This window comes from Pteropus alecto, unplaced genomic scaffold (assembly GCF_000325575.1).
Source record: "Pteropus alecto unplaced genomic scaffold, ASM32557v1 scaffold8, whole genome shotgun sequence".
Taxonomy (NCBI): Eukaryota; Metazoa; Chordata; class Mammalia; order Chiroptera; family Pteropodidae; genus Pteropus; species Pteropus alecto.
Window position 1 is genome coordinate 16,641,886 of NW_006494609.1, and position 25,874 is coordinate 16,667,759.

The 25,874-nt window shown below is 54.6% G+C and overlaps 2 protein-coding genes across 3 annotated transcripts in view; one reads left to right on the top strand and one right to left on the bottom strand.

Annotated features, from left to right (window-relative positions):
• Positions 1 to 3,789, top strand: part of UNC79 (unc-79 homolog, NALCN channel complex subunit) — a 172,331-nt gene extending 168,542 nt beyond the window's left edge. For both annotated transcript variants that reach the window (XM_025042103.1, XM_025042104.1), the window contains 2 exons: positions 1,845 to 1,886; positions 3,589 to 3,789. In XM_025042103.1, coding sequence (XP_024897871.1) covers positions 1,845 to 1,886; positions 3,589 to 3,789 — 243 coding nt within the window. The remainder of the gene's footprint in view (positions 1 to 1,844; positions 1,887 to 3,588) is intronic.
• An 11,487-nt stretch (positions 3,790 to 15,276) lies between these two features.
• Positions 15,277 to 25,874, bottom strand: part of PRIMA1 (proline rich membrane anchor 1) — a 45,041-nt gene continuing 34,443 nt past the window's right edge. The window contains exons 6-7 of the mRNA XM_006925549.1: positions 24,947 to 25,096; positions 15,277 to 15,379 (exon numbers count right to left, since the gene is read on the bottom strand). Of these exons, the coding sequence (XP_006925611.1) occupies positions 15,277 to 15,379; positions 24,947 to 25,096 (253 nt within the window). The remainder of the gene's footprint in view (positions 15,380 to 24,946; positions 25,097 to 25,874) is intronic.

Genomic DNA, 25,874 nt, shown 5'->3' on the forward strand with positions numbered 1-25,874 from the left:
CTACTTAGTTCGCTGCATCGCTGGCCTCCAGTTGGCCACGGCTGGAAACCTCAGCTTTTTCCTTGGCTTCTTCCTCACTCCAAAGAGCGAGCGAGTCTCCAGATGCTTACCGGTGATCTCCGCAGGCAGCATCCTTCTCCATCCCCAGAGCCACCCTTGGACTTACCTCCACCGTGGAGGCAGCCTCCACACTGGGCCCCTGCCCCCCTTCTCCGTGTCCTTCTGCAGACGGCCGCCACAGTGACCTCTCTGGAGCGTAGTCCGCTCATGGCGAATGAGGCTCATGCGGAGATTTGGAATCAAATCCAGTCTCACGTGGCATCCCAGCTCGTCTGTGAGATGATCTCACGTCTGCTTTCCTACGCTCACTGTGCGTGGCCCTCTCCGAAGAGCCTCGCTCTCTAGCACCGTGCGACACCTTGCTGTCTCCTCACCTCTCCACGCACTCCTGCCTCTGGGCGTTGCTTCCCGGGGTGCTCTTGTATTACTTGGCTAGGGCCACTGGGTGGTTTGAATGACAGAAATGTATTCTGTCATGGGTCTGGAGGCCAGAAGTTCAAGCTCAAGGCGTCCCAGGGCTGGTTCCTTCTGAGGCGGAGGGCGAGTCTGCTTCCTGCTTCTCCTCTAGCTGCCGGTGGTGCTAACGGTCCTAGGCTTGTAGATCTCTCTCTGCCTTTATGTTCACATGGTGTTCTCCCCGTGTATGTGGTCTCCATGTCCAGATGTCCCTTTTTTGTAAGAGCACGGTCAAATTGGGTCGGGGGCCCACCCGACTTTAGAATGACCTTAACTAATTATGTCTGCAGCAACCGTTTCCAAATAAGGTCACATCTAAGGCTGTGTGGGTCAGGGTTACAGCATCTGTTTGATGGGACACATTCAAGCCATAATAATTCTACTGTGTTGGAATAGAGGGCTGGAAGGAACGTGGAGGTGCAATGATATGATGCATATTAATGTATTAAAGACCTGAGCAGTACTGACATAAACGAGCATTTCCAAACTTTTTAGACCAGAGCCCCCCACCCCCGGTTTAAATCCCACCAAACTAGAGTTCTGTGGACTACACTTTGGGCAGCGTTGTGTTCTGGCCCTGACTTCCAGTTTTACGTGACTACGAATGTTTACTTATGAAGGGCTGAAACGTGGCCGAGAGAGCAGGGCAGACAGGGAACAACCGTCGCTGGAGGCACTCGGATGGGGCACCCGTCACCTCGGGGGAAGGGCCTCAGCAGAGGAGTGGAGGGTGAATCAGAGGCGGCAGAGGGGCGAGGCGCCCTGGACGCCTGCGCTGTGAGAGCCTCACCCTGCCTGTCATGTGCACCCACACTGGTCGGACCCCTGGCCCGGCTCAGTCCTGCCGTGCCCCGCCTTCCACGTCACAGCCAGGCCACTTGTCTTTCTATCACTGAAGGATTTCGACTGTTTCCCAGCAGTTATTTTCTTAATGACCACGGGCAGATAGCGTCGCCACGCTCCTCGGAAATGCAGTCCTAAAGACCTGGGGAGGAAATTCTATTTCAAGAAAGTGAGGATTTAATTAAATAAATGCACGATTAATTTCCCGCACTCGGTAGCTTTCAGGAGCCAGTCCATCGTTTCCTCCAAAGCTTGTGTTTCAGGCTCTCATGGCGTGTGCTTATTAATCTCCAAATGCCCCCAGCTCAGCAGGGTTTGGCCTGAGAAAGGCGTTTTCCTGATAATAGGTAACTCCGCAGCGGGGGGCCACATCCTTTTGTGATGTGGAGGGAATTCAGTGTGCCCTGCTGTCCCTCGCAGCCGTCGAAGCTCAGGGGGGAGAAGGGAGAACAGTAATAACGAGGCTTCTGTGTTTCTCCACACAGCTGATACCTATGTGGTTGCCAATGATACAGTCAAATATCAAGGTAAGTCCCCCTCCAGCGGACTGGAGGCTCGGTTCCCTCCAGACAATGTCGTGACATTCGTAGGGCTCCTTCCTGCCCCACTTATTGTGGAGAGAGATGAGTTCCACCTGCTCCTGGTCCCAGGGGGCTGCTAGTGCAGGAGACCCTATGGGCCGGGTAAGAGGCCTGCGGGCCGAGGTGACAAAATGAGCCGCTGCCCCGCTGCTCACTGTCAATGAGGGTGAAGGGGGCGGGGGCGGATCCCAGTCTGCGTGAGGCTCAGTTACTGACGAGGTGAAGGCTGGAGAGCTGCTCTACCTTCAGAGGACACCGAGGGATCTGGTCCCAGGCATGTCCAGTGCTATTTCCTGGCCACCAAAACTGACTTTTCATGACTTGATAGGAAGAATTCTATCAAGACAAGATAGCGTTGAATGAATGACAGAGTTGAACTAGAAGGAACCTGTCGTCATTTTACATACGAGAAAAAGTCGGACCAGGAGGAAGAGTAACTTGGATGGGGCCTGGCAGCCAGGAAGGAGAAGACCCCGACTTAATGTATTTCCCACTGCCAGTCCCTGCCTTGAGTGACGCATTGTCACTGCAGGGCCAAGGCTACTCCATGACCAGTAAACGTAGTTACTGGGGCTCAACATTCAGATGGCAATGCCAGCCACCGGCTCCACCCAAAACTGGGCCCCACCCACGGTGCCAGGAGCCTGCAGGTGGGGCACGGGGAGGAGATGGCCGCCTTCCTGCTGGACTTCTTCTCTGAGTTTGGGAGGGTTGTTGGTGAGAGAAAATGGGGGTCGCCCCAAGGTACCCAGACACTGAGACAGAAGTGCGGTGGTCAGCAGCGCCTGCAGCTTAGAGTCCTGCTTCATGGCGTAGGTCCTGTTGGTGGCCACCGGTAGGTGTGTCGGCACTGCCGAAAACCTCATCTCAGTACTTCATTTTTATTGTGAAAAGTGGTCACACTTGCACCCGAGGCGTTCTAGATGGCCCCTCCCCCTGCGCGATGGCAGTCGGTGGCGATTTGACATGGCATGACATTGCATGACATTGAGAGGAGGCCAACAGAGCCTGATGAGAAGCTAAGAAAAATAAGCTCGCAACTAGCTCTTTCCTGTGCATTAACATGAGAACAGATAGATTATAATCATGACGAAAATGTATCGAGCACTTACTGTGTGCCAAGTTCTATTCTACACCCTGGATTAACTCATTTATCTTTACAAAAACCCCGTGGTGTTTCTATCCCCACTTTGGCCTCGAGAAGATCCAAACAGACTGAAAAAGCTTTCCCTTAAAGTTTTTCACAGAGGAACCAGGATTCGAGCCCGGGGAGCCCAGCGGCAGAGCCGGGCCACTTCTCCACCACCCCAGGCTCATCTGGCGAGCAGCTCCCGGGGGACGAGTACAGGTGTCAGTCCATATACCGATGTCAGCTTTAAGTTCCTGTTGCAGTAAATGAGTCAGGATGGGAATGGCATGATTTGGAGGGATCTGGGCCATGTCGACTCAAGATACATGGCCCCGGCCCACGTCCGCTGCCCTGAGCACTGCCGAATTCCAGGCTTGGCTTTCTTTAGGCCAGACAGCCCTTGGGCCGTGGGTGAGTTCTGCAGGCAGAAGTCCTCCAGGCTGGCGTGGCAGTCCCTGGGTTGAGAGCGGCCCTTAGGAAGAAAGAAACTGAACTATGTGTCTTGCCCTTTCTTAACAGCACTTATCCGCGGGACTCCAGCTTCGCCTCCAGGCCATTCAGAACAACGTCAACCACCACAGCCTAAGGACGCTGCCCGGCTCGGCGCAGAGCGGTGCCAGTCTGGTGGCCCTCCGCAAGTGGCTGCAGTGCACCCAGTTCAAAATGGCCCAGGTGGAGATCCAGTCCTCAGAAGCAGCCTCTCAATTTTATCCTCTATGAGTGGACTCCTCGGCTCTCAGTGTCAACACTCTGGTTTAGCAATAATGGGTTTAAAAACAAAACAATTTGATCCAAGCAGGTTGGGGAACATATTGGTACTGTACATTCTCTTTCTAGTTTAGAAAAAGACGTGCAAAGGCCGGAGAGGGCCAAAAACGAAGCTTTCTTGCTACACATATTTCTGATGACTCCTTGGGCTATCTGATTAAGTGTTTCCTTACATTATTTTTTAAAAACCAAATCATTTTTCTTTAACTAACTTCTATTTTTTTTAAGAAAAAAAAAAATAGACTGGTGGGTACTCACAGAACAGTTGTATAAGTCCCCCTGTTGCTATTTTTGATGATAGAGAATAAATAGGGTTTTTGAAACCTTTGTAGTGTTTTTTCTTAAAATCCACTCTTGGCAATGCAATAAAAAACCCGTCACCATAAGCCAGTGACACTTGACTGAAGCTTTTTGTCATTATCCTGGGAAAAGTGGCAGCTTGCAAGGACCATTACAAAGTGCACTTAGAAATTAGGTGGTTAAACTGTGCCAATTGTTTTCTTTGTTTTATAATATCATTTTCCAAAACTGTCCAGTAAGTTTTATTATTTTTAAAACTAGTTTTTCAACTCATTAGTTCTAGGCTGTACTTTCTTGTAAGCTTTATGATAATCACTTTAGTTTTGTGAATAATAAATTTTATTCTTTTGTTAATACTTGTATACAATTCAATTTAAAACTGTAGATTGCATACTGGACCAGACGATTCCCCACGCTGGCACAGAGCACTGCACCTGGAGTTACGTTTCATAAAACAGAATTTTAATAGTGTAAGAACACCGAGATTTATCAGCACTTATACTCAGCATTTGACTGTGCATTCACAAATGATATTTCTCTTCTCTACCCCTGTAATGCACTGACTTAAAAAAAAGACTTAATATACATTTAAGCTGTATATTGACATGCTATTAAATGCATTTTTTATTATCCTTGTGAGCCTGGGGTTTTTTAAAATCAGTTTATAGAGCTAGAGCTTAGATCCTGACAACCATTTCTTCTAAACTTTTAAAACTTCTAACCTCCCTTAAAACTAGAGTACAATTTTTCAGATCGTTTGGTGAGAGAAATACACAATTGATTTGAAGTCCATTCCCTAGGAAGGACTTTGAGGGCATGAGACAGTTCCTTTTTTTTTTTTTTCTTTTTTCTTAACGTTGGTTATTAAGAGTCTTCTCTTCTCTTCTGGGAAGTCTGATATCTTCATGCTTCTCAGGGGAAAGCAAGTCCTCAGAAGTTGAAGAGTTTCACATGCGTTCTAGAAAGACGGGGAGCAGGTAATTCCTGTGAAACCTTGGCGGGGAACCAGTAAGTCCCTGTGTTAAGAGAATAGAAATGATCCCTCTTCTCATTTACTAACAAACTCTTCTGAAAAGGCCTCCCCACAGTCAGAATTCTCCTCTGTTTCAGGCGTGCTTGATTATGCTTCTGCGAATGTTTTATCTTGTATTACAGAAAGCTGTGCACATATTTATCTCACTTGGGAACTGTGACAGCTTTCTGGGTATGTCCCGTCTCTATATCTCCAAGGTTTGGCACGTAGTATGTGTTTAAATGTCTATCGAGTGAATGGATTTGATTTAGCAACAGGTCTTTCTTGAGCTCCCCGGTGGGCTCGGCAAGGGCTGAATTGTGACATTCTCTTTTTGTGCAGAGGAGGCGGCCCTGGCTGCTTTCCCTGTGAGGGGTTCGGCTGACTTCCCCACCCGGGCTTGGCTGCAGGCTCGGCTCTCTGCTAGTCCTGAGCCCACCCTGCCACAGGCGGTCTGGATCTTACAAGCAGACAAGGTCCATGGTCATCCACAGCTTCTTCTCCAAACCCATTTTCTTTGCCTAGTTCTTTGGATGGATTTCTGCCTCAGTTTCCCTTAGTATCTGCATCCCCCCAAAGGCTGGAGATGCGTCCTTAACTCAGCCCTCTCTACTGGGCCCCCATCAAATGCTTCCTGCTGTCCAGACCCGTTCCTTCATCCCAATCACAACCTGGGGTCTTGGTTCCACACAGGCCCGTCTCCCTCCTTGCTCCTGGGAACTGTGACCCATTTTCCTGCCAACCTGACTTAAATACTGCCCCTGCTGGAACTCTGCCACTTCACTGGCTCACAGGGACCAGCAAGCTTCTCTCCAGCACTGCCGCACCCCCATATGTCCCTGTACCCTCATCCTCTTTCTTACCTTGTTCCATCAGCCCCTCCAGCAAGTGGGGCTCAGGTATTTGGAAGAAAAAAGTCAGGAAAAGAGGGAACAGGCGGACATCTAGCAGGATTGGCCCTAAGAAGTAAGAGAAGACATTCACCTAGGTCAGCGGTCAGCAAACCACAGCCCATGGCAACCACAGCCCACTGCCTGTTTTTGTAAAGCTTTATTGGCACACGACCCAACTCGCCATTTACATATCGTCTCTGGCTGCGTTCGTGCACAACTGTGGAGCTGCAGGGTTGCAGAACCTGAAATATAGATATTTACCATCGGGCCCTTTACAGGACATCTGCTGACCCCTGGCCTAGCTGAAGGCCGGCGGGGAGCCCTGAGCTGGTCCTGTGCATGGATATATTTTCCCTACCACCTCAGGGTTTTTTGAAATTTCACTATTAGAGTTTCCTCATCTGGAAAATGGGGACAATGACATATTCTACCTCAAAAGGTTGTTGAGATGACGAAATAAAAGAATGCAAGGAAAGAGCTTAAAGCTGTGCCTGGCACATGGTAAGCACTCAAGAAAAGCTACCAGTTGTTATTATTTCTTTTATTCTCGTGTTAAAGCTTAGAGAAGTAAAGCTACTTGTCCAAGGTCACATGACTAGTAAGAGGCAGAGCAGGAACTTGACCCCAGGCTGTCTGAACTTAGGACTCTGAACTTAGATGACAGCCGTGACCGCAGCAGAGGGCAGAGAGATTCCAACAGATGGTACTTGATCCAGATTGGCCAGTACTAATTATTGGCCTGGAGAAGGACCACGGGATAGAACCAGTTTTGCTTCCCTCACTGGAATCCTGCTGGTTCCCAAGTGTGAATAGAACATCCTGAGATTCCCAAGGGTGGAATGAGCCCAAATCTGCAAATGCGTAGATTCCATGATTGTTTACAATGGGCGGGCCTCTTACTAGTTGGGTGACCTTGGACAAGTTATTAAATTCTCTGGATCTCTTTTTTCCTTATCTGTAAAATGGCACTATTTACTCATCTCCCTGGGGCTGGTGGAGAGCTCAAACAGGTGGAGGACTGTGATGATGCTTGAGAGACTGTACCAGAATCTACGGACCTCCGGGAAGACTGCTGCCACCTTGTGAAGGCCACGCAAGGGGACAGCTCACAGCTGCAGGCTCATTTGGTTTTTCCTTCAGCCAATCCCCCGGAGGCAAGTTCTACAAGACCCGTGGGAGCCAAACCTTGGTCGTTAGCCAAGGGTGTCCAGTCTCCATCGTACGCCATTTCTTTGCAAATCTGCCGTTCTGCCTGACGTCTGATATTTTCAGCAGATCTCTAAGAGTCTCATCTGGGGCCAAGTGGTTGCGGCAACTTCATCTCCATTTCCAAACTGAGACAGGCCAAGTAAGATCGGAGTGGATCGGAGAAGATAAGTCACCCACCAAGACTCTTGTGAGCTGGGATCAAAGGGTCTCCGGCATTAATTGGACAGTGCAGATTGTTTACTATACCTCTTTAATAGAATTAATTTGCAAATATGTATATTGGGCAAATTGGGTGTTTTGACAGTAATGGTCTTGAGAAGGATGAAGGGAGTGGTTGGAACTCAATGGAATAATACCAAACTATGTTTTTATGAAAGTGAACGCTCTGGGGTATGGCTGAGGTGTTACTAGTCAGAGGCTGGCTAGTTCCTTCCACCGACAGCAGCAGGCAGGGAGCCTCTCGCGAATGGTATTTAAGAGAAATGACAATAGCCGCCATTTATTGAGCATCTGTCGGGTACTAAGCACTTCGTGTACGTTATGTTTGCTCCTCTCAGCCCTCTCCTCCCCACGAGATAGGTATTGTTCCCATTATGCAGGTGAGGCAGCTGAGGCCCAGAGGTTAGGTGACTTATCTAGGGTCATGCCGCTAGTAATATTAGGACCGGAAAGCTGTCTGACAAATGTTCATTTCTCTTTTTTTTTGGTTCTGGGCTCTTCTGGCTGTAATGTGCCAGAAACACAGGATAGAGAAACCTGAGGGCTTTTTTTTTGAGGCGGCCCTATCTTATTAGTGTCTCTGTTATTGATCTTCTATCATAAATTTCCATCAAGCCAGTGTCACTTCATCTGACAAAGGGATTTTCCACTTGGCTTTGGGAATTCATTTATTTGAAAAATATTATAGCCTTCAAATTAAATCACATTTAGTTTTCCACTTAATAGAATAATTTATGGGAAAGAATAAACTTTAATGAATTAAAGATTGCGATGATGAACTCTATTTGATTGGGGGCCTTTTGAGAGTTCACTCAGCTCTGTGGAGACTTGCCCCTAATCGATTACAACCGTAGCTGCCACATCTGAGGGCTTATTGCATGCCAGGCACCTTGGAAACAGTAGTCTCATTCAATCTTCACAACAACGATGTGAGGAAGGCACTTCTGTCATTAACCCCATATTACAGATGAGGAAACTGAGTCACCGACAGACCGAATATTTGCAGGAGTCCCTCCGTAAGAGGTAGAGAATTTGAATCCCGATATGTCTGCCTCCGAAGCCCTGTTTTTTTCCAATATGTTATTCTGGTTGTTAAATGGTAGATAGAGAGTCCTTCTCCCCTGACCAACAGGGTCACCTAGAATCATGCAGACCAGAAGTCAGTCACCAACCTGCCTCCTGCTTCTGAACTTGGCCCACAGCATATTTTGATTGATGAGCTTGAACTTCTAATGTCTCCTTTTGGTGGAATACCTTCGTTGGAGCAGACAGACTCCAGTTTTGCACAGTTCCCTCTACTGACCACTGCCTTCCAAGATGGAAGGCCCCCAGCAGCCTCTCGGCAGAGATCCTATTATTTCCAGTTGGTTTGCAAGACCCGGCATTCCCCTCATTCGCTCACGGTGCCCTGCAGGCCTGGAGAGTGCCACCCGGTTTAGACTGACCCTCTAGTTTTACGAGCCCAAGATGGGATGGGGTTTACCCAGCATCACGCAGCAAGACAGCTGCGCAGCAGGGCTTGGGGCCACGCTGGCAGCCCCATAGTGGTCCTCCTCCCCGACAGTGGCCCGTCCCCACACCTCTGTCCCTACCTGCGTGGCCACAGGCTGGGAGCCCTGCCCCTGCACGCCCCCACCCGTCAGTTTGACCTCTGGTCAGGGCTGGTCTCCAGTCTGCCACCATCTTGGTTCTTTCCAGGTCAGGGAAGCTGAGGTCAGGGGTGGCTCCAGGTGACCCCTGGCCTCAGCACTTTTCTGCAGGGTGCATAGAACATTGGCGAAGCCGCAGATCTGGTTGCACAGAGAGCTGGCTTTTTAATTATGCAGTCCAGACAGGCCTCCGCCTGCAGGCCAGTCCTGCCCCAGGCCGGTGGAGAAGGGAGCCTCCTGGGGGTGCCTGGCAGACGCCCTGATTTTCACTCCTTCAAGTGGCCTCTTGGAAAAGAAAAGAACCAGCCAGTAATCAAGCCTGAAGGGCAGGAACACTCCAGGTGAGGACAATCACCGGCCCGGCTGGGGGTGAGGGGTAGGGGTGGGGGACTCTGCATTGCGATGGGGCCAGCAGGGTGTGCCCAGAGCTGTCAGCTCAGTGCTGGGCCTGGGGGTGGGGCAGGCAGATGGTGGAGGCAGGAGACACAGGCTCTGCAGCCAGGTCGATTCGAGACTTTCCCACTGACCTCTCTGACCACAGGCCAGTTGCTTCATCTGGCTCAGCCTCTGGTTCACCAACTGCCAAATGGAGATGGTGATTTTTCTTCCGGCATTTTTGTCAAGAGTAAACGAAACGATGCCTGTGGGGTACTCAGCGCAGAGAGGGGACCAGAACGGGAGCGGTCGCTCACCTTGCAGGGCACTCGCTGCCCCTAGGTGTGCCGGGCCGTGTGCTGAGCACCTGACACGCATGCAGCCATCTCTTCTTCAAACCGTAATACCGCGTGACAGCTGGTGTTTTGCCGAAGCGAAATCACAGCTTGCAGTGGGAATTTGGCTCCCATTCGGAGAGCGGCGTCCCCCGCTGCTGTGCTTCGTGCGGTGACTCAGGCTCCCCGCGACTCTCTTTGAATGAGCAACCGGGAAATCCTCCTCCATATGGTGTGTTCTGTTATCCTTTGGACTTCACGTGGTGTGAACACATCCTGTGTTTGTACTGGGGATAATATTTTGAAAATAATGCATGATGTTTGTTATTTTTCTCCAGGAAACCCCATTCCCCAGCCCTGCTCCACGGATGGCATGGGGCAGGAGGAGGTTCAGGTGTCGGCGAAGGGCTGGTCAGACAGGACGAGAGGGCAGAGAGCCACCTCTTCTGGACTTCGAGGGGTTGTTGGCAAAAGGAAAAGGGGGACACGTTCAGGGCAGGGCTGAGAGGCCGGGCAGGCGTCCGTCTTCCCTCTCGGGTGAGGATGCTGTCGAAATGCCTGGATGAGCCCCAGAACGTGGTGCCACACAGACCTCTGGGAAGGCTGCCTGCAGCCCTTGGTGGCCTTGGCAGGGGGAGGTGGCTGCCGTCCGGAGCACCCGGCTTTGGTAGCCCCCTCCCGGCCTGCGTGAGTGTGGAGGTTCCAGCGTCCCCATGGCTGGTGCCGACAGAGAGGATGATGGGCAGAGCCTCTGGTCACGAGAAGGGGACTGCTCCGGCCTCATCATTTGCAACTGGAGCCACGGGGGCCGGCTGGTCACCCTCAGAGGCTAGAAGAACCCAGGCACAGCCCTGCCGTCCCCTGGGGAGGAAGCAGCTCAGGCCAACTACAATGCGTCGGGGCCCTGCCAGGACCCTGATGACCCCGTGTGGTCTCAGCCCTGCTCCCCCTGCACCAGACACCTCACACCTGCCCAGGGGCTTGCCTGGGTGCCTCCCAGAGCGGAACAGGCCCGGGAAGACGGCTCCCAGGCTGAGAATCTGTCCATAGAGACCAAGTCACCCCCAAAAGACTTGTTAAACCGGAAGAGGCCCCAATACCATCAATTCGCAAGTTTAGGTTTTTCTACCCTGCCCTCCCCCAGCACACACCTCATGAGGTGGGGGACTCTGAACAGTTGTGTGAAATAAAATGCTATATTCTTTTCTTTATGCTGTGTGTATGGTATTAAATGCGTAACCCACAATTAACTAATTAATTAATTCTACAAATATTCCTTGTTCCGGGCCTAGGAAGAGCAGGTCAGTGAATGTGCACGCAACCAGCAGGTGTTCTGAGGTGCGGGGAACTGCACTGGAAACGAGCGGAGGCGCTAGACTAGAGCTTGATGGGGGCGGGCGGTCCCGGGAAGCCACCGTGGGGGACAGTGGCTGTCAGGACCTCAGCGGGGAAGGGGCTGGCACACGCGGGGAGCAGCAGGAGGGCCAGGGTGGTGAGGGGAGAAGCGGAGGCTGGGAGAGGGGGTGACAGGGGACAAGGGTCAGGAAGAGCCCAAGCCTCATGGGCCAGGGTAAGGAGTGTGGCTTTTATTTTAAGTGTGAAAAAAGTCGTGGGCAGATTTTAACTCACATACGATCTGACCCGTTTTTGTAAAGATGCCGCTGCCTTCTGTGGGAACGGATCGTGGGGGCCGCAGAGGTGGAAGCCCAGAGGCAGGCGGAAGGGGACGGTGGCCTGGACTGGGGTGGCAGGAGCCGAGTTAAGCAGGTGGACTTAAGTGTTGGGGAGAACGAGTTCATAGAACCGGTCCAAGGCAAAGAGGGTGACTGTTCGGGTTTGGGCTGAGAAAGGGAAGTGGGCCGTGAGGCTGTGCGTAGAGATGACAGGGTGACCGGGTGGGGGGCGAGCCAAGAGTCCTGCACGGGAAGTGTGCAGTAGGACAAACTCGGGTCTGGAGATGGGTGGGCAAGGAGGGCCTGGGAGGTGCTTGGGAGTCATCACGCTCATTAGGATGAAGGAGGAGAGGAGGTGCCGAGAGGTCGGATCCGCAGGATGGAGGCGGATGCTGTGGCGCCCGCGGCCAGGACTGGGCGGCCCTGTGTGTGCCAGGGATGGAGACGGGGCGTCAAACCCGTGTCGGGGATTTTGGCAGCTGGCTTTGGAAGAGGGAGGAGAGAAGCTAAAGGCACTTAGTGCCTGCGTGGGGGATGGCAGAGGAGGGTGGTGGGTGGGCCAGTGGGGGGATCACTAGTGAGGTGCAGTGGATGAGTGTGTCCCAAGGTGAGGCCACAGCGAGGCCACCACTTGGAGTCGTGCCGTGCTCGCTCTGCCTCCCAGGCCCAACCGCTGTGGTGCCCCACAGGATCGCCATATTTTGGGAAAACTTCCTAGCCCCACACTCAGCCTGCTCTCTCCTTCCCACCCCCGCCCAGAGCCAAGCCCCTGCCACAAATGACAAGTGGCAGCCATCTTTATAAGTATAGTTTTATTGAAAATAACAAAGGCATGGTGCTTCCTTCTTTGTCAGGACAGACAGCCCACACCCCAGTGCTGCCGGCCCCGCTTCCCATGAAAAGTCTTAGCACGAAGTTGACGTCCTTGGCTCCTGGGAGACAAGACGGCACCGACGTGTCTATTTGTCCATTGAGACAGAACCCCAAGGAACGGGAGCCATCTCCCAATGTACACTCGGCTTGTTGTTACGAAGGCAGATCTCAGATACTTACATTCATGCATTAGTCATCACACACACCTGGGCTGTTCAAATCACACTCTGCACAGATTCAGAGAGTGCAGTAATTTTGGATATATATTGATATCTCTTTAAATATATATATAACTGTATATAATATGTTTATATTTTTTTTACAGCTAATAGTCTTTCTTCTAAAACTTGCTTTAGAAGCTCCTAAGGAACACCTGGAAACTCTGGGGGATTCTATATGTTGGGCTCAACCCGGAGACACGGCTGAAAAAGACCTTCTTGAGAAAATGCAGAGAAGGAAATGTTCAATTCGCCCTCAGCCTCAAAGTTCGACCTAGTCTGAGGATCGGTTTGTGTTTAGGGGCGGCAGACACAATCCTTTAGTAAAAGTTTTAAGCTCAGATACCAAGCTGGTGTGGTTTACGGACACTTCTGTCACTTAAGCGAAACACTCAGTGGGGCTCTCGCTGCACCTGTGAATGTCTGGTCTTGGTTTGGGGGGTTCTCAAGTGAATCCTTTAAAAAAAACAAAACAAAACAACTGGGCTCTTCTCTCGATTTTCACTGGCTGGGTGAGAAGAGATTTTACAAACTCAGTTTGGGGGAATTTACTCTCAAAGGTTGGCTTTGCACAGAGCCCTGGCTACGTGCCCGGGAACGGCGATACTGGCCCCAGAGCCTGATGGAGGTGGTTTCCTGGGGACGACGGGTCTGGGCCTCTTAGGTTTAAACCTAGGCTGGGGGAAGGAAGGACCAGTGCACATGAGGAAAGGTGGCTGTGCCTGCTCCACCCGATGTCCTCCCAGGCTGGATGCCCAGCGCCCCACGACCCCTGAGCCAGAGGCTTCCCCTGTGGCCGAAAGTGCCCGCCATCCCTTCTGAGCTCAGGGCGGCATGTGCTTAGGGCTGGGGTCCCGTCTGGGATCTGCTCAGGGGACAGGCAGGGGACTCTAGGAGGTGCAGGTGGTGGGGAGAGGGCCCTGGGGTAGGGTCTGCCTTGCTGTGGACTCACATCCTCTGCCCTGTCTGTCACCCTGCTGTGTATCCCTTGAGAGGAATGAGGAGGACAACCAGGAGTACTGTGATGTGGCCACCAGGCTGGGGCAAGGATGAAGGCCGCAGTGGCACTGTGCCATATGAAGGCGTGTGGGGAAAGCAAAACCTATATCCAAACCCAAAACAAGTCCTCATACAGAAGGAGAAGCGAGAAGGAAAAACCCTTTCTGGGACGGGATGCCCGGGGCTTGAGCTCAGCCTGGACCCACCGACCTAGGGGCAGGGCCTGGGTTAGGCTCGTGGGAAACTCACCTTGTCCCCCCTCTCTCCAAGAGACAGTGGTACACAGATAACGATGTGGGCGCAAGGGCTCTGGGACAATGGACGTGTCAAGGTTCAGCCCAGATGGGGGCTGTTTTTAAGTCTGTCAGTCTCGCCAGGGTGCTGAAGTCTCACCCGTGGCCCCAGATCCTCCAGAGAATGACACTGGTGGCTTGGGAGGCAGACGGGGTCCACCTAGCTAAGTTCCTACCTGCCCAGAGGGGAAGCATTGAATGTGTCTGGCTCCTTCCTAGCAAGTGTGTGGGCGCTGAGGGAGTCATGGGGTCAGGAGTGTTTTCCCATCCCACCAGGCGATGCAAAGCCACAGGGCCACTGTCTCCATGGGCCGAACGGTGTGCCCGCGGCCACCCAGGAAACAGGGCTGGAGGCCCCTCTCCTTCCCTTTGTCCACCAATCACTCTGCAGGGTTGAGCACTTTTGGAACTTAAGACCCCACAAAGAGACATTCGAGGGAGCCCCTGGGAGAATGCCACCTCCTTCGAGATGACGGGAGGCCCAGGGGCTCTCGGGAGAGTCTGCTACCTGGTCAGGGCCTCAGGCGAGCATCAGGGAGGCGGATCAGCCCGGTGGGTTTGGCACGAGTTGTGGCCTCTGCTGAGCTCACACAAATCCATCAGCTCCAAAGGGTCAGGTAGAGGAATAGTCTGAGAGCAAATGTAGTGACCTCGTCCTGCCTGGGCCCTTGGCTTAGGGTTCAGTGAGTCATTCTACCCCTGCAAGGCCAGACGCGTCCCCCCGAATGTAAACGAGCCCCTTTGACTGTCCGGTCAGGAGGGGACTTTTGCAGGCCAGGCTCACAGCCCTCCGTGACAGGGAGTCAGGAGTCAGGACCCAGGGGCCTGGGGTGTCACTGGGGACAGGAGGGAGGAGGCAGGCCCTGCAGACTGAAGACGATCACAGATGGGGTGACAGATAGATGTGTGGGAAGCACCGTAGAAGGGGGACGTCTCATGGCTGCGCTGATGGCTCCGGTCGGGAGGGCGTGGTCAGTGAAGCAGCACGGCCTCCTGCCGGGAGGAGGGGTTTTGTGAGGAGGGATGCCCCTCAGATCACCTTTCTTTTGGCTACAGGGGGATGCCTCCTCCCCAGCAGACAGACAGACAGACCTTCTGCGTTTGACAGAGTGCATGCTTTAGGCAGTAGCTGGGAGGCAGCGGACCAAACGCAAGACGAGGAAGAGATGTGGGAGCCGCGGACGGTGGCACTGTCCTGGGCGGCATGCAGTGAGCCTCGCTCGGCGGGGCGTCGGCGCTGCCCCTGCCCACGGGCTGACCAAGGCCAAGGCTGGGAAGAGGATGGTTTCTCCTTCGGGAGGCTCGAGGCCAGCAAGGCGATGAAGTCCGGACAAGCTCAGTATCAGCTCGTGACCACTAGTGCCACCGAGGTGCCCCTCCGGCCAGCAGGCTCACACCACGGCGCTGTTCACGTCCACGCCTTTGCTGCTGTCCGAGGACGTCATGGGATACTCAGCAACACTGGTGCCATTCTCCTCCTTTCTCAGGGGTTTCCTGGGTGGGGGTGGAGGGGCAGGGGAGGCAGGAGAGGGAGGGACATCGTTAGTTATCCATGCCTGGCGGGGGGAGGGGGCCGTGCCGTCCAGTTAGCTCACCAGGCGCGGTTCCAGGTTAGCATCCTTGGACTGCTAGCTTTGTGGGGGTCAGTCAGAAGCTGGATGTGGTCTTAACGTGGGTGACAGAGAATGTGTCACTGAAACCAAGGCACAGCTGAGAGGAAAGAGGGGAGCTACTCACGATGAAACAGGGACCAGAGGTTTGAACTGCTCACGACAAGCATGATCAGCCTAGTGTGACGTACGGTCAGGCTTCGATTGAAATCTCTGATTATGAGCAAACAGTCGTGAAGAGGAAAATGTGGGGATGCAGATGGTTAAAAGAGGAGCCTCGCCTCTGTGTCACCGTGGGAAAGGGGGAAATGTGGTGACGTGGATGGCGGTGATGGCGAGGACGGGCTGATGCGGTGGAAATCGGGATGCGGGTGAAGGTGGTGGCGGAGACGGTGACGATAGTGACGGTCCTGGCGGTGGTGACAGTGGATTAGCAGGTGGTGGTGATGGTGGTCGGAGTGTAGCTGACGGTGGTGATGGTGGTGATGATGATGGTGATGAGGGTGGTGAATGTCCAAACTAAATGCGTGCGCACGAGTGGCTCCCAAACTCTTCATGTTGAGCCATTCGAAGCTCATTCCAGGGGCCATCTGCCCCGAGAGTCACTCCTCCGTGCACACGGGGGATCGGGAAGGCTGGGAGGGGAGCTGTGAGAGGGCTCTTGCTCACTTGCTGAGGAAGTGAATTTGTAATAGTACCTTCTGGCCTGGCCCAACTCCCAGCTCCTCTTGAGTGGCTCAGAAGGGCTCCAGCTCCCAGCCCTGGGCCTCAGCGGCTACAGCCTCCTGATCCAGGCCGTGAGTGCTGTGTCGCGCAATTCCATGACACAGTCCTGCTGTCTCCTGGGTGGATCTGAGGCCCCTGGGGCGGTAGCTCAGATACCTCCTGTGTCCCTCGTAATGCTGGGGCTGAGCCTGAACTGGCCTTTGTTGTGCCTTATTTAAATTGAATGTTTATAGTCATCATTGAAAGCCCGAGGACTGATCACTTCTGCCTTCTCAAATGTCCCCAGAGCCTCCCCTAACTCAGTGTCAGAAGGACTAGTACTTGGTGACTAGTTTGATGCCCATGGGATAAAGCCTATGTGCGTTAGTTTGGGGAGGGAGGTTCTGAGAGGTGGTTATCAGTAGTTTCATGGGGTGGGATTATCAGGCCAGCTCAGACAGCACCCCGAGATCAAATCTGTTAACCCTTCCCTTTTCCCTTGAAGCAGAAGCAGCTCACCGAACTCACGAAGAAACCCAGGTGCGCTCAGCCTGGGCGTCAGGCCCAGCCACTGTGGCTGCTTCTAGAAATGCGAGACGTGAACCAGCACTTCCCCCCACGGTGTGTCATGCTTTGTGCGAAGCACTCTCAGCCGCAGATTTTCTGGTCCCCTGAAGAAGCTAGGCCTGCAGTTAAGAGTTTCCTTTCATTGGGGAACTGAGGCTGAGGGAGAGCGGTGACTTGCCCAAGGAGCCGCAGCTGGTTTATGGCGGGGCCTGGACCACCACCCACTGCTACCAAGTTCCGGTCCAGACGTTTCTCTGTTAAGTCAGCATTGCCCCGAAACGAGCCTGTGGTCCAGTTAGCTTGGGAAGCCCTCCTCTCCCCAGCGCCCGGGGCTTCTCAGGCCTCCAAGGAGCCAGTCTCACTTCGCTTTCACCCAGCACATCCCATGCTCTGGGATCCGAGACCCCCGGGTTTGCAGGGCTCAGAGTTGCCTTGTTTATGACGGTTCATGGGAATGACCGACTCTGAGCCCACCTCTGCCCCGGGCCTTTCTCCTTCCGTCCCCTTCATCCCTCCTCCCATCCCACCCACCCCTTTCCAGGGGCCTCGAGCAGCTCTGACTTGGCTGGGTGGGCTTGATTTCAGACTCGGGTGAGTTCGCATGGCCTGGGAAACTGGGGAGCGTGTGTGTGCATTTTCTTACAGTGAGATCCATGTTCCCCAACATGAGGCCCCCGATGGACTTCAAGGAGAGTCGTAAATTTATCATCAATATACGAGGGGGGAAAGGGCATCAGAATCAGGACTCCAGAAAATATTAACAGGTACACATTTCTGGGCCCAAACCCACACTGCCTTCCTCCCTGATCAATATTCGGTGTTAGGCTGGGTCTGAAGAATCTACTCTAACAGGTTCCGGGCGGGGGAGATAAGGCTTAAGAGCCTGGCAGGCCAGAAAAGGAAGAAGTGGGGGGTCTGGCGAAGCCTGGGGGGCACAGAGTTTCTGCCCTCTTCAGATGAAGGCAGGAAATCAGCAGGGTTCCTTCTGCCAGGAGAAGATGGGAGACAGGAAGCTTCCGAAGCCAGGCTGCTGGCCAGGGCACCCCTTTCTATGCCCTGGGGGAACAGAGTGGCTCAGACGGCCTAGTGGGAAGCCAGCCTGGCTGGAGGGACACTAGGGACGTGACAGGAAGCAGTCCTGGGCCTTCTTAGTGTCTCAGCCAGCTTCTCGGGCTGGAAGGGACGGGCGGCCCAGGCAGAGGCTCCGCCCAGCGGAGAAGGCATCTCTGGCTGGTCCAGCTCCCCAGCAGCGGCGTTGCAGAGCCTGGGCACGGCAAGGGGAGAGGGCGGCTGCCCAGGGCTCCCGGCTAAGTGGACTCAGTTTGCTCCCCTCCTTCGTGGGAGCTCAGCCCCAGCCACTCTGCTACCCGGGCTGCGGCCCAGCCCACTCCTGAAGTCCCCGGGACTCGCTGGAGCCCAGGGCTCCTGGAGTTGTCTACACAGCAGGAGATGGCTCCACCTTGCACCCCTGCCCCACACGGTCCCTTCGCCAAGCACAGCCCTTCAGGGTGACACTGAAGTACTGACAGGCAGAGGTCACGGCCCAGTAAACCCTGGCTCCACCACTTCCTAGCCGTGTGACCTCGGGCAAGCCACTTAACTTCTCCATGCCTCAGTTTCCTGGTCTTTAAAACGGGCACGATAATGGTGTCCGTTTCATAGGCTTGTTGGGATAATTAAATACGTTAATGCATGTCGAGCACTTAGAGGAGCCTCGGGCATGCAGTAAGCGTTCCGTAAGTGTTTGTTAGCTCTCTGTTAGCTCTCGGGGCTGCTGCTGGGACGAAGTCAGTGGGAAGCGGCTCCTGCTGGCCAGCAGCAGCCATCGCCCCTCAGTGTACAGACTTCCTACCTAATGTGCAACCCTAGGGCTCCGCGGCGCTGGGAGCCAGCCAGGACCAGTCCCAATAAACCAAAGAAAGGCATTTCCACCTTGGTGCCAGCAGAGATGGCTACGAACAGCGCCCTACACGGCATGGCTCCTAAAACCAAGAGAAAAAGCAGTGAACTTTCTTTTGGCTGTGTCCAGGATTCCCGCCTGTCCGAGGGCGGGTCCTCCCACCTGCCCTCCTCCCCGGGCCTGGCAAGCAGCAGGCACTCCGCGTTGTCTGCCGACAGCTCCAGCCTCTGCAGAAGCTGCCTCTGCCAGCACATCTGGCCTGGGCTGGGAGGGCCAGGACCCAGGCGCCCCTCTTGGGTCCTGCTGACAATGATGTGACAGGTCCCGCCCTCAGCCTAATGCTCTGCTGGGGAAGCTGGAGGCAAAGACTAGCTCTAAGGAGCCTGAAAAGAGAGGCTGCATGCACCCTTGTCTCCTGCTCCCCATAGAAGTCTGTTAAATTAAAAGGTGGTCATGGATTAGCAGGTGATAAAGACTTAACCATACTTTCTAACCATAAAGCCCCCCACTCCCGCCCCAGGCACGCACAGCCCTCTACTCCCCTTTGGGTAGGTGAAGCAAGCCCTCTGCCACCCTCCGCTTTCTCTCTCCCTCGTTACTCTGAGTTTCCCCCCACCTTCACAGCCCTCATAGTTTTTAAAAACACCTCAATTATTAATTTGCTGGTGGTCTGTGCACTGAATCTGCTTCCTCTACTGCTGGGGGTGGGGCGGTGGGGTGGGGAGTGGAGAAGGGACTCGGTATTGTTCATCTCTACATCCCGGCACCTAGTCTAGTCCCCAGCACACAGTAGGTGCTCAATAAATATCATGAACCAGCAGTGACTCGCTGCACAGCCCTGGGCCAGTCAGTGGGTTCCAAGGCACCACTGAAGAGACTTGGGGGTTCAGAAGTGCCCGTTCTATTGCAAGCTGCTCAACCTCGGAAAGCTGCTGACACCAGAGCCCCATCACGCGCGTGGCCTGAGCTCGCTCCCTGGGAGCTGCACGCCTGCTTAGTGTCTGCAATTAGCGGCCCGAAGGATCGGCCAAACTGTTCTTGTGCCTTTTATTGGTCTTTCAGCCAATACCTTGTAAATTAGAAGGAAATGGCTGTCAAGCGGCTTAATGGCAAATCGATGGCAGAAGGTGAAGGACCTGAGCCACGGATGGCCAGAGGAGGCAAGGGGCTCTTCCTGTGCTTGTACTGTGGGGGTGGCTCCAGGGAGGGGACGGGGAGGGGGTGGGCATCATCTCTCCACATCCAGGGCTCTTCTCTGCATGAAGGGCGTGGCTGGTGGCTGGCTTCACCCTTTAGTGTCCACAAGCCTTTGGGGCTCCCTCCCATCCCCGCCGGGCTCTGAGGCCCGGCCTCCTCCCCAGGCAGTGGGCATCTTGGACCCTTATCTCAACGGCTCGCACTGGTCATTGCTTGTTTGAGGGGCACATTAGCCCTGGACAGAAGTTGTCTTTGCTCACAGAGCTTTGGTCATCCCTTCAGCTACTCCCCTCCCACTGTAATGCGGGGTCCCTAGGGAGGGAGGGGTGCTGTTTGATTAACACCCACGTCTCCCCCAGGGGGTGTGTGCCTCGAGGGCAGGGACTGTGCCCGAAGCTCCCCCAGTGAAGGCCCTGCACCAAGCATGGCTCGGGCTCCGGGCCCAGCCGAGCGCTTTGCTCAGTAGTGGACTGACCTCGTGGCCGTGGCCCTCCTGCCATCTCAGGACGGGGGGGACAGAGTCAGGGGGCGGCACCAAGACCGGGAGGGCCCTCGTTTTACGGGTAAGGAGAGCAGGAACAGGGCGGGCGGCCATTCCCCCTGAGCTGGGCAGGGAATGGAACGGGGCATCCTGATTCCCAGCCCTGGGATCTTCAAATACCTCCAGGCTTCTGGTGACCTGTGCATATCAGCCTAGGGTGGGGAGGAGGCCTGGGTGGGGGCTCTGGGGCCTGAGCATCCTGTGCCTGTGGATAAAGAAGCCGTTTACAGCAAGCTCCTGACAACGAGGCCACCGAAATGGCAACTTCATGGGCTCCCATGGCTGGGACCCTCTGCAGCTTGGAGCAGTTGACAGGGGGTTTGGGGGCCAAGCACAGGCTAGTCCCGCTGTGAGCCACGCCCCCTCTCAGCCCTTGGCCTGGTTAACATGCATCCCCTTCCAAGAGACCTCTCGGGCCCCAGGTCCAGGCGGGGCGCCCCTCCTCTGGGCTCCCTCAGCCTGGAGGCCCCTGAGCACCCCACCGCCCAGCACAGAATTGGGACTTTGAGTGGCGGGGATGAAGTTCGGGTCACAGAGCGTGAGTAGGAAGTGCTGACTGGAGCTCCCTCCTGCCAAGGTCGCCACCCAGGGAGGGCCGAGGGGTGCTAGTCTCCTCCCGCCCCTGCCGCGGCCCACATAACCCCTGCCACACCAAGGCAGCATCCCCAGAATCATCGCCTCCTTCCCACCCCAGCTGATTCTAGCGCCATCCTCCCAGCAGGCCGGCCCCGCAAGGCTGTGCCGCGCTGTTCGCCAAGATCACTAAGCCGAGTTCACTAAGTCCGTCCCCTGGGACTCCGGGCAGTGGGGTTTATTTTTCTTTTAAGAGTAGGGTTTATCACTGATTTTTCCTTTGAATGGTTTCACAGTGACATGAAATGCCGTTGTTTCCCGAGAGAAAGGCATGTTTCAGATAAATTATTAACCATAAAGAATTGGCCTGGAGCAAGAAATCGCACGTTTGCCCTGGAGAGAAATGCAGACAGACAGCGGCTTGCACGTGCGCGTGAGCTCTCTCACACGCCCAGCAGAGGTCGGCCCGGGGTGGCGGGCTTGCTCTCCTACCTCAGAGTAACTTCTGCCACCTCCTTCCCCCTCCCTCGCTCAAGCCTCCCTCCCAGTTGGGTTCGAGGGTGCTCGCCCTGAGCAGAGCCCGCTGTCATTGAATGTCTGTCCTCCAGTGCTGGGACGACCCTTTCGGGATTATGAGGACCTCGGGCAGAGGCCCAGAGCAGGAGGCAGATCACGGTTCGAGGGCGGAAAAGGGACTGTGATGCAGTCCCCATCCTCCGCTCCCAAACACTCCGGGGCCCCAGACGCTGACGCCTACGACCGCGCCTCCTGGGCGCCCATGTTCCTGGTTTGCCAGTGGCGTCTGCCTCAGGAGGACCTGGGGGGCGGTTGGGGCCTCTCCTCCCCGTCCCTTCCCGCTTGGGGGCTGCACCTCTGGCCAGTGAACCGCACCTCCCGCCGATTGGCCTCTCGCGAGTCCCTCAGTTCTCCAGGTTCCTGCGGCACCTCCCCTCACCCTTGTTTGAGGGGTGCCAACCGCTCCCCCTGCTGCTGTCCTGGAGTGCTTCACCAGCTCCATTTGCTCCCGGGACCCGCCCCAACCCCTAGAGGGAGCTCCGCCCACACCCCTGGCGGGAGCCCCGCCCACATCTTTGGAAGGTGTCAACTGAGGCCTCCAAGGTGAGTTCTGTGCCTTTCCAGGCCGCTAACAAACCCTGGAACCAGGAGCTCAGAGCATGTGGATGGGGGTGGAGGGTGGACAGGAGGCCCCTCTGGCTGTTCTGAGGGGAGGTGACGGTGGCGCACCCACATTCCTTCCCCAGCAACCCCCAGCCCCACTGAAGCAAAGCTCAGCAGGCCACAGGCAACACTTCCAGTCAGGTATGTTAATGTGAGCTTGTCCCCCACCATTCGTTCCCCTTGCCCTCCTCTGGCTGAAGCAGGCAGCACGTTTCTGCAGGACGAGTGTGGGGCAGAGGCAGAAGTGACTGTGTTTTTTGGAAGAGCCTGAGCTTATTAAAAAGATGCTTTGCCTGTCTCTGAGGGGAGAGGAAACGGGGCGGGGTCCTCGAGGGGACTAGTGCCCCACCATCTGGCAGTGCCCCAGGGGGAACGTGCACACTCCTCAAACCCTTCCATACCTCCCAGTGACTGCTGAGCCACGGCAAGCTGCTCAGCGCAGCGGGACAAATGCCTCCCCTGTCCAGGCCATGTTTCCCTCCAGCCTCATATCCCATGTCACCAGGGTTACCTGGTGCCTCTCCTGCTCTGTTTCTTAAAACCCCCTCCGGCTGTCGCAGGCTCTCGGATCACATGTGGTGTCCCCATCAGGGTGACCAGTGACTCCCAGTGGGCGCCCACACCAGGCTGCTGGCCGTCACCTACCTATCTCATTATGGCCATTCACATACCCGCCCGGCTCAGGTGAGCAGCCTGTGGGCACAGCCTGGGTCTCACCTGCCTCTGTACCTACAGAGCCTGTACACACAGCAGGCGACCACGGAACACTTAGGAACTGGACTGGCCGTGTCCCCAGGGAGACTGCAACACGTCGCCTTGCTTTCCAGGGCCAGGTCTGCCCCGAATTAGAGCTGTGGGGCTGTTCTGTCCATCTGTCCTTCTGGCCTCAGAGGGCCCAAACACACCCCCCTATTCCCTGCGTCCCCGAGGAAGGGCAGACAGGAAGAGCGAGGTCTGTCCTCAGCCCAGTGCCCGAGTGGAACTCCCAGTGACACTCTCACTGGGCTCTGCATCGCGGTGCTGGGTACAGATTCTGGCTCCGTTGCTGCCGGCTGTGCCCCCGCGGGCAGTTCCTTTAACCCCTTCGGACCTCGGGCTCCTCACCTGTATGATGGAGCCGCCTGGGAAGCGATGCCGAGATGCAGAGATGAGCACCTTGCTGGGCCGGGCTTACGCCCGCCGGTTGTTTGGTGACATCATTACCGTTTGGAGGTTGCTTCGCAGCATGGACACTGATGGCCGGGGCGGTGGGGGGAGGGGGGCCCAGTCTGGGAGGAGCTGCGGCACCTGGGCCCTGCCTCACCACGTCCTGCTGCTTCCGCCCAGGCCCCAGGACACCCCGGGCTGTTGGCCTGACATGTCCCTTCGCCCTGTGTGCCCGATCGTGCGCTTATTTAAGACTTTAACTTGATAATTTACTTTCTGCTTTTGAATTATTGAACTGAAATCACATCAGACAGCCAATTAAAAGGGTAAAGTTAAATATTTCAGGTGTTAGGATTGCTCTGAATATATGGCCTCTGACTTTGGGCCTTATGGAATTTTTAAAAACGTTTAAAGAAATATGTTAACCATCTCTATGACCCTTTGGCGTTTTGCAACATTTCTCTTTGTCTTTTGACTCTGCTGTCCCCCAAGGTCCCTGTGCTAGGGAGGCCCATTTTTGGAGGCTTGATAAGATTAGAACTCAAGGGACGAAGCCGGAGCTGCTATGTTGTGCCTCTAGGGGGCGCCATTCACGCCCTGGCCTAATCTGCCAAACTTGTGGCCTAGGATACAGGCCACACCTTCTCAGACCCCGTCCCTGCCCCGCCCCTCCCCAGCCGCCAGGTGAAGCAAACCCCAACTCAGCTGGGGGATGGTCCCTCATACCCTTTGAAAGGCAAAATGAGATGCTAATTACAGAAGTGACAGCGAGTGTCACTGAAGGGCAGTTTGCTGTTCTACCACTCATGACCCCACTGGAACACGGCTACGCATTCGTCAAAACCCAGCTCCGGCGTCGCCATCACTGAAAACCTTCTCTGAGGTATCTCGACCTCTCTCTTCTCCCAAGAGAAGCATTGTCCCCTCCTCTGTCATCTTTCTTCCTTGATCCGTGACTATGGAAACCGCAGAAGTTGGTACGGTACCCGGTGAGCACTTACTGTATACCAAGCACTGCAGAGTACACATAACTGTTTACAGCAGGCGGCTCACCACTCCTCAAGACAATAAGATGTTGTTTCTCGTTTCTCCCGTTTTACAGAGAGGGAAAGGGACAGCCATTCAGGTAAAGTGATTTCCTCCTGGTCACACAGCTGGAACTGGAGTCTGAATTCAGATCTGACTCCAAAACCCCGTCCCTACTCCAGACCAGCATAGCATCTCCCCCCAGTGGCCCCATCGGCCACCCTGCAAGGATTATGTCTATACTCCCAGGCCTTGACTGACTTCTTGATGTCAGGGCCTGCAACTTACAGGTAGGGCCACTTTATACCACAGTGGGCCTGACATGTAATTGGTGCTCATCAAATGCTTGCTGAACTAAACTCCCTAAAAATGACGGGGCTATAATGTCTGAGATCAACTCTAAAATATTTCAGCAAAGAAAAAGCTAAAAGGAAAAGAGATGTAGCAAATATTAGCCAAACCTTGATAACTGTTGAGTCAGGGTGAAGGTAGATGGATGTTCATGGTATGTTTTTTTCTGCTTCTTGTATGCTTAATAATTTTTATAATTAAAGAAACATATGATGGGGGGCGAGCAGAGGGGGTCCCCTCAGGGCTCCGAGCTGGTGGGTACTCACCTTTTTATGGCTTTGTAGCAAATGATGGCAAGCACAGTGAGAAACACCAGGGAGGCACAACATACTGCGGTGACAATCACCAGCCCTGACCACCAGCTTTCCTCCGCAGGGCACGAGGTAGAGTTGGGAGCTGAAAGAGACAGGAGCAGCCTGAGTGTCCATCCCCTGGTGGAGAAGCAGATCCCGGCCGGCGTCAGAGGCGGACCGTCTTGGATGACACCAAAGGTGGCCTCACTGCCAGCCATAGCCCAGATGAAGGCTCTCTGACCTGTCCTGCTGTTCCTACCCCCACTCCGGCAGCAGGTGACATCATGGCTGGCCCCCAGCCAGGCGGCACGCTCCAAGCAGGGGTGAAGCGCCGTGCCACGGGCCATCCATCCTCCCTTGGCATGAGCTAACTGACAGCAAGGTCAGGTTTAATTTCCCATGAAAAATAACAGAACATCTCCTTCTCTCAGTTGAGGCATTAGATCCACTTCCTCCGAAGGTGGGGGTGGGAAGCAGGGCTCCCGGGGACACTGGGGGTTGGGGGGGCGGGAAGGAGAGGAAGGAAGCTTTGTCAACATCAGTTCTTAAGCTAATTTCTTGAGAAGGGCACGCTGTCTCCCTTCCTGGAGTTGGCCCATGTGGTGAGGACCTGCAGGGGTGGGCCGAAATTTGGAAAAGTCTGTCATTGACAAAGCATCGGACACCAGGTCCTTTTGTTGTTCCTCAATCCATGGGGTCCTTGGATGAACCTGTCCTCTCCCTTGGCTCAGGCTCTGTGGGATGGACTTGCATCCCAGGTATAGACAAGGATCGCAAAAAATTCACTCTTTTCTGAGAAAAGCAGCCATCACACAGTTTCTTCCCAGAGGTCCTGGAAGACCCAGATATGACGGGAGGGAGAGGGATGGGGCGGGGAGGGGGGATGAGAGAGAGAGGGGGG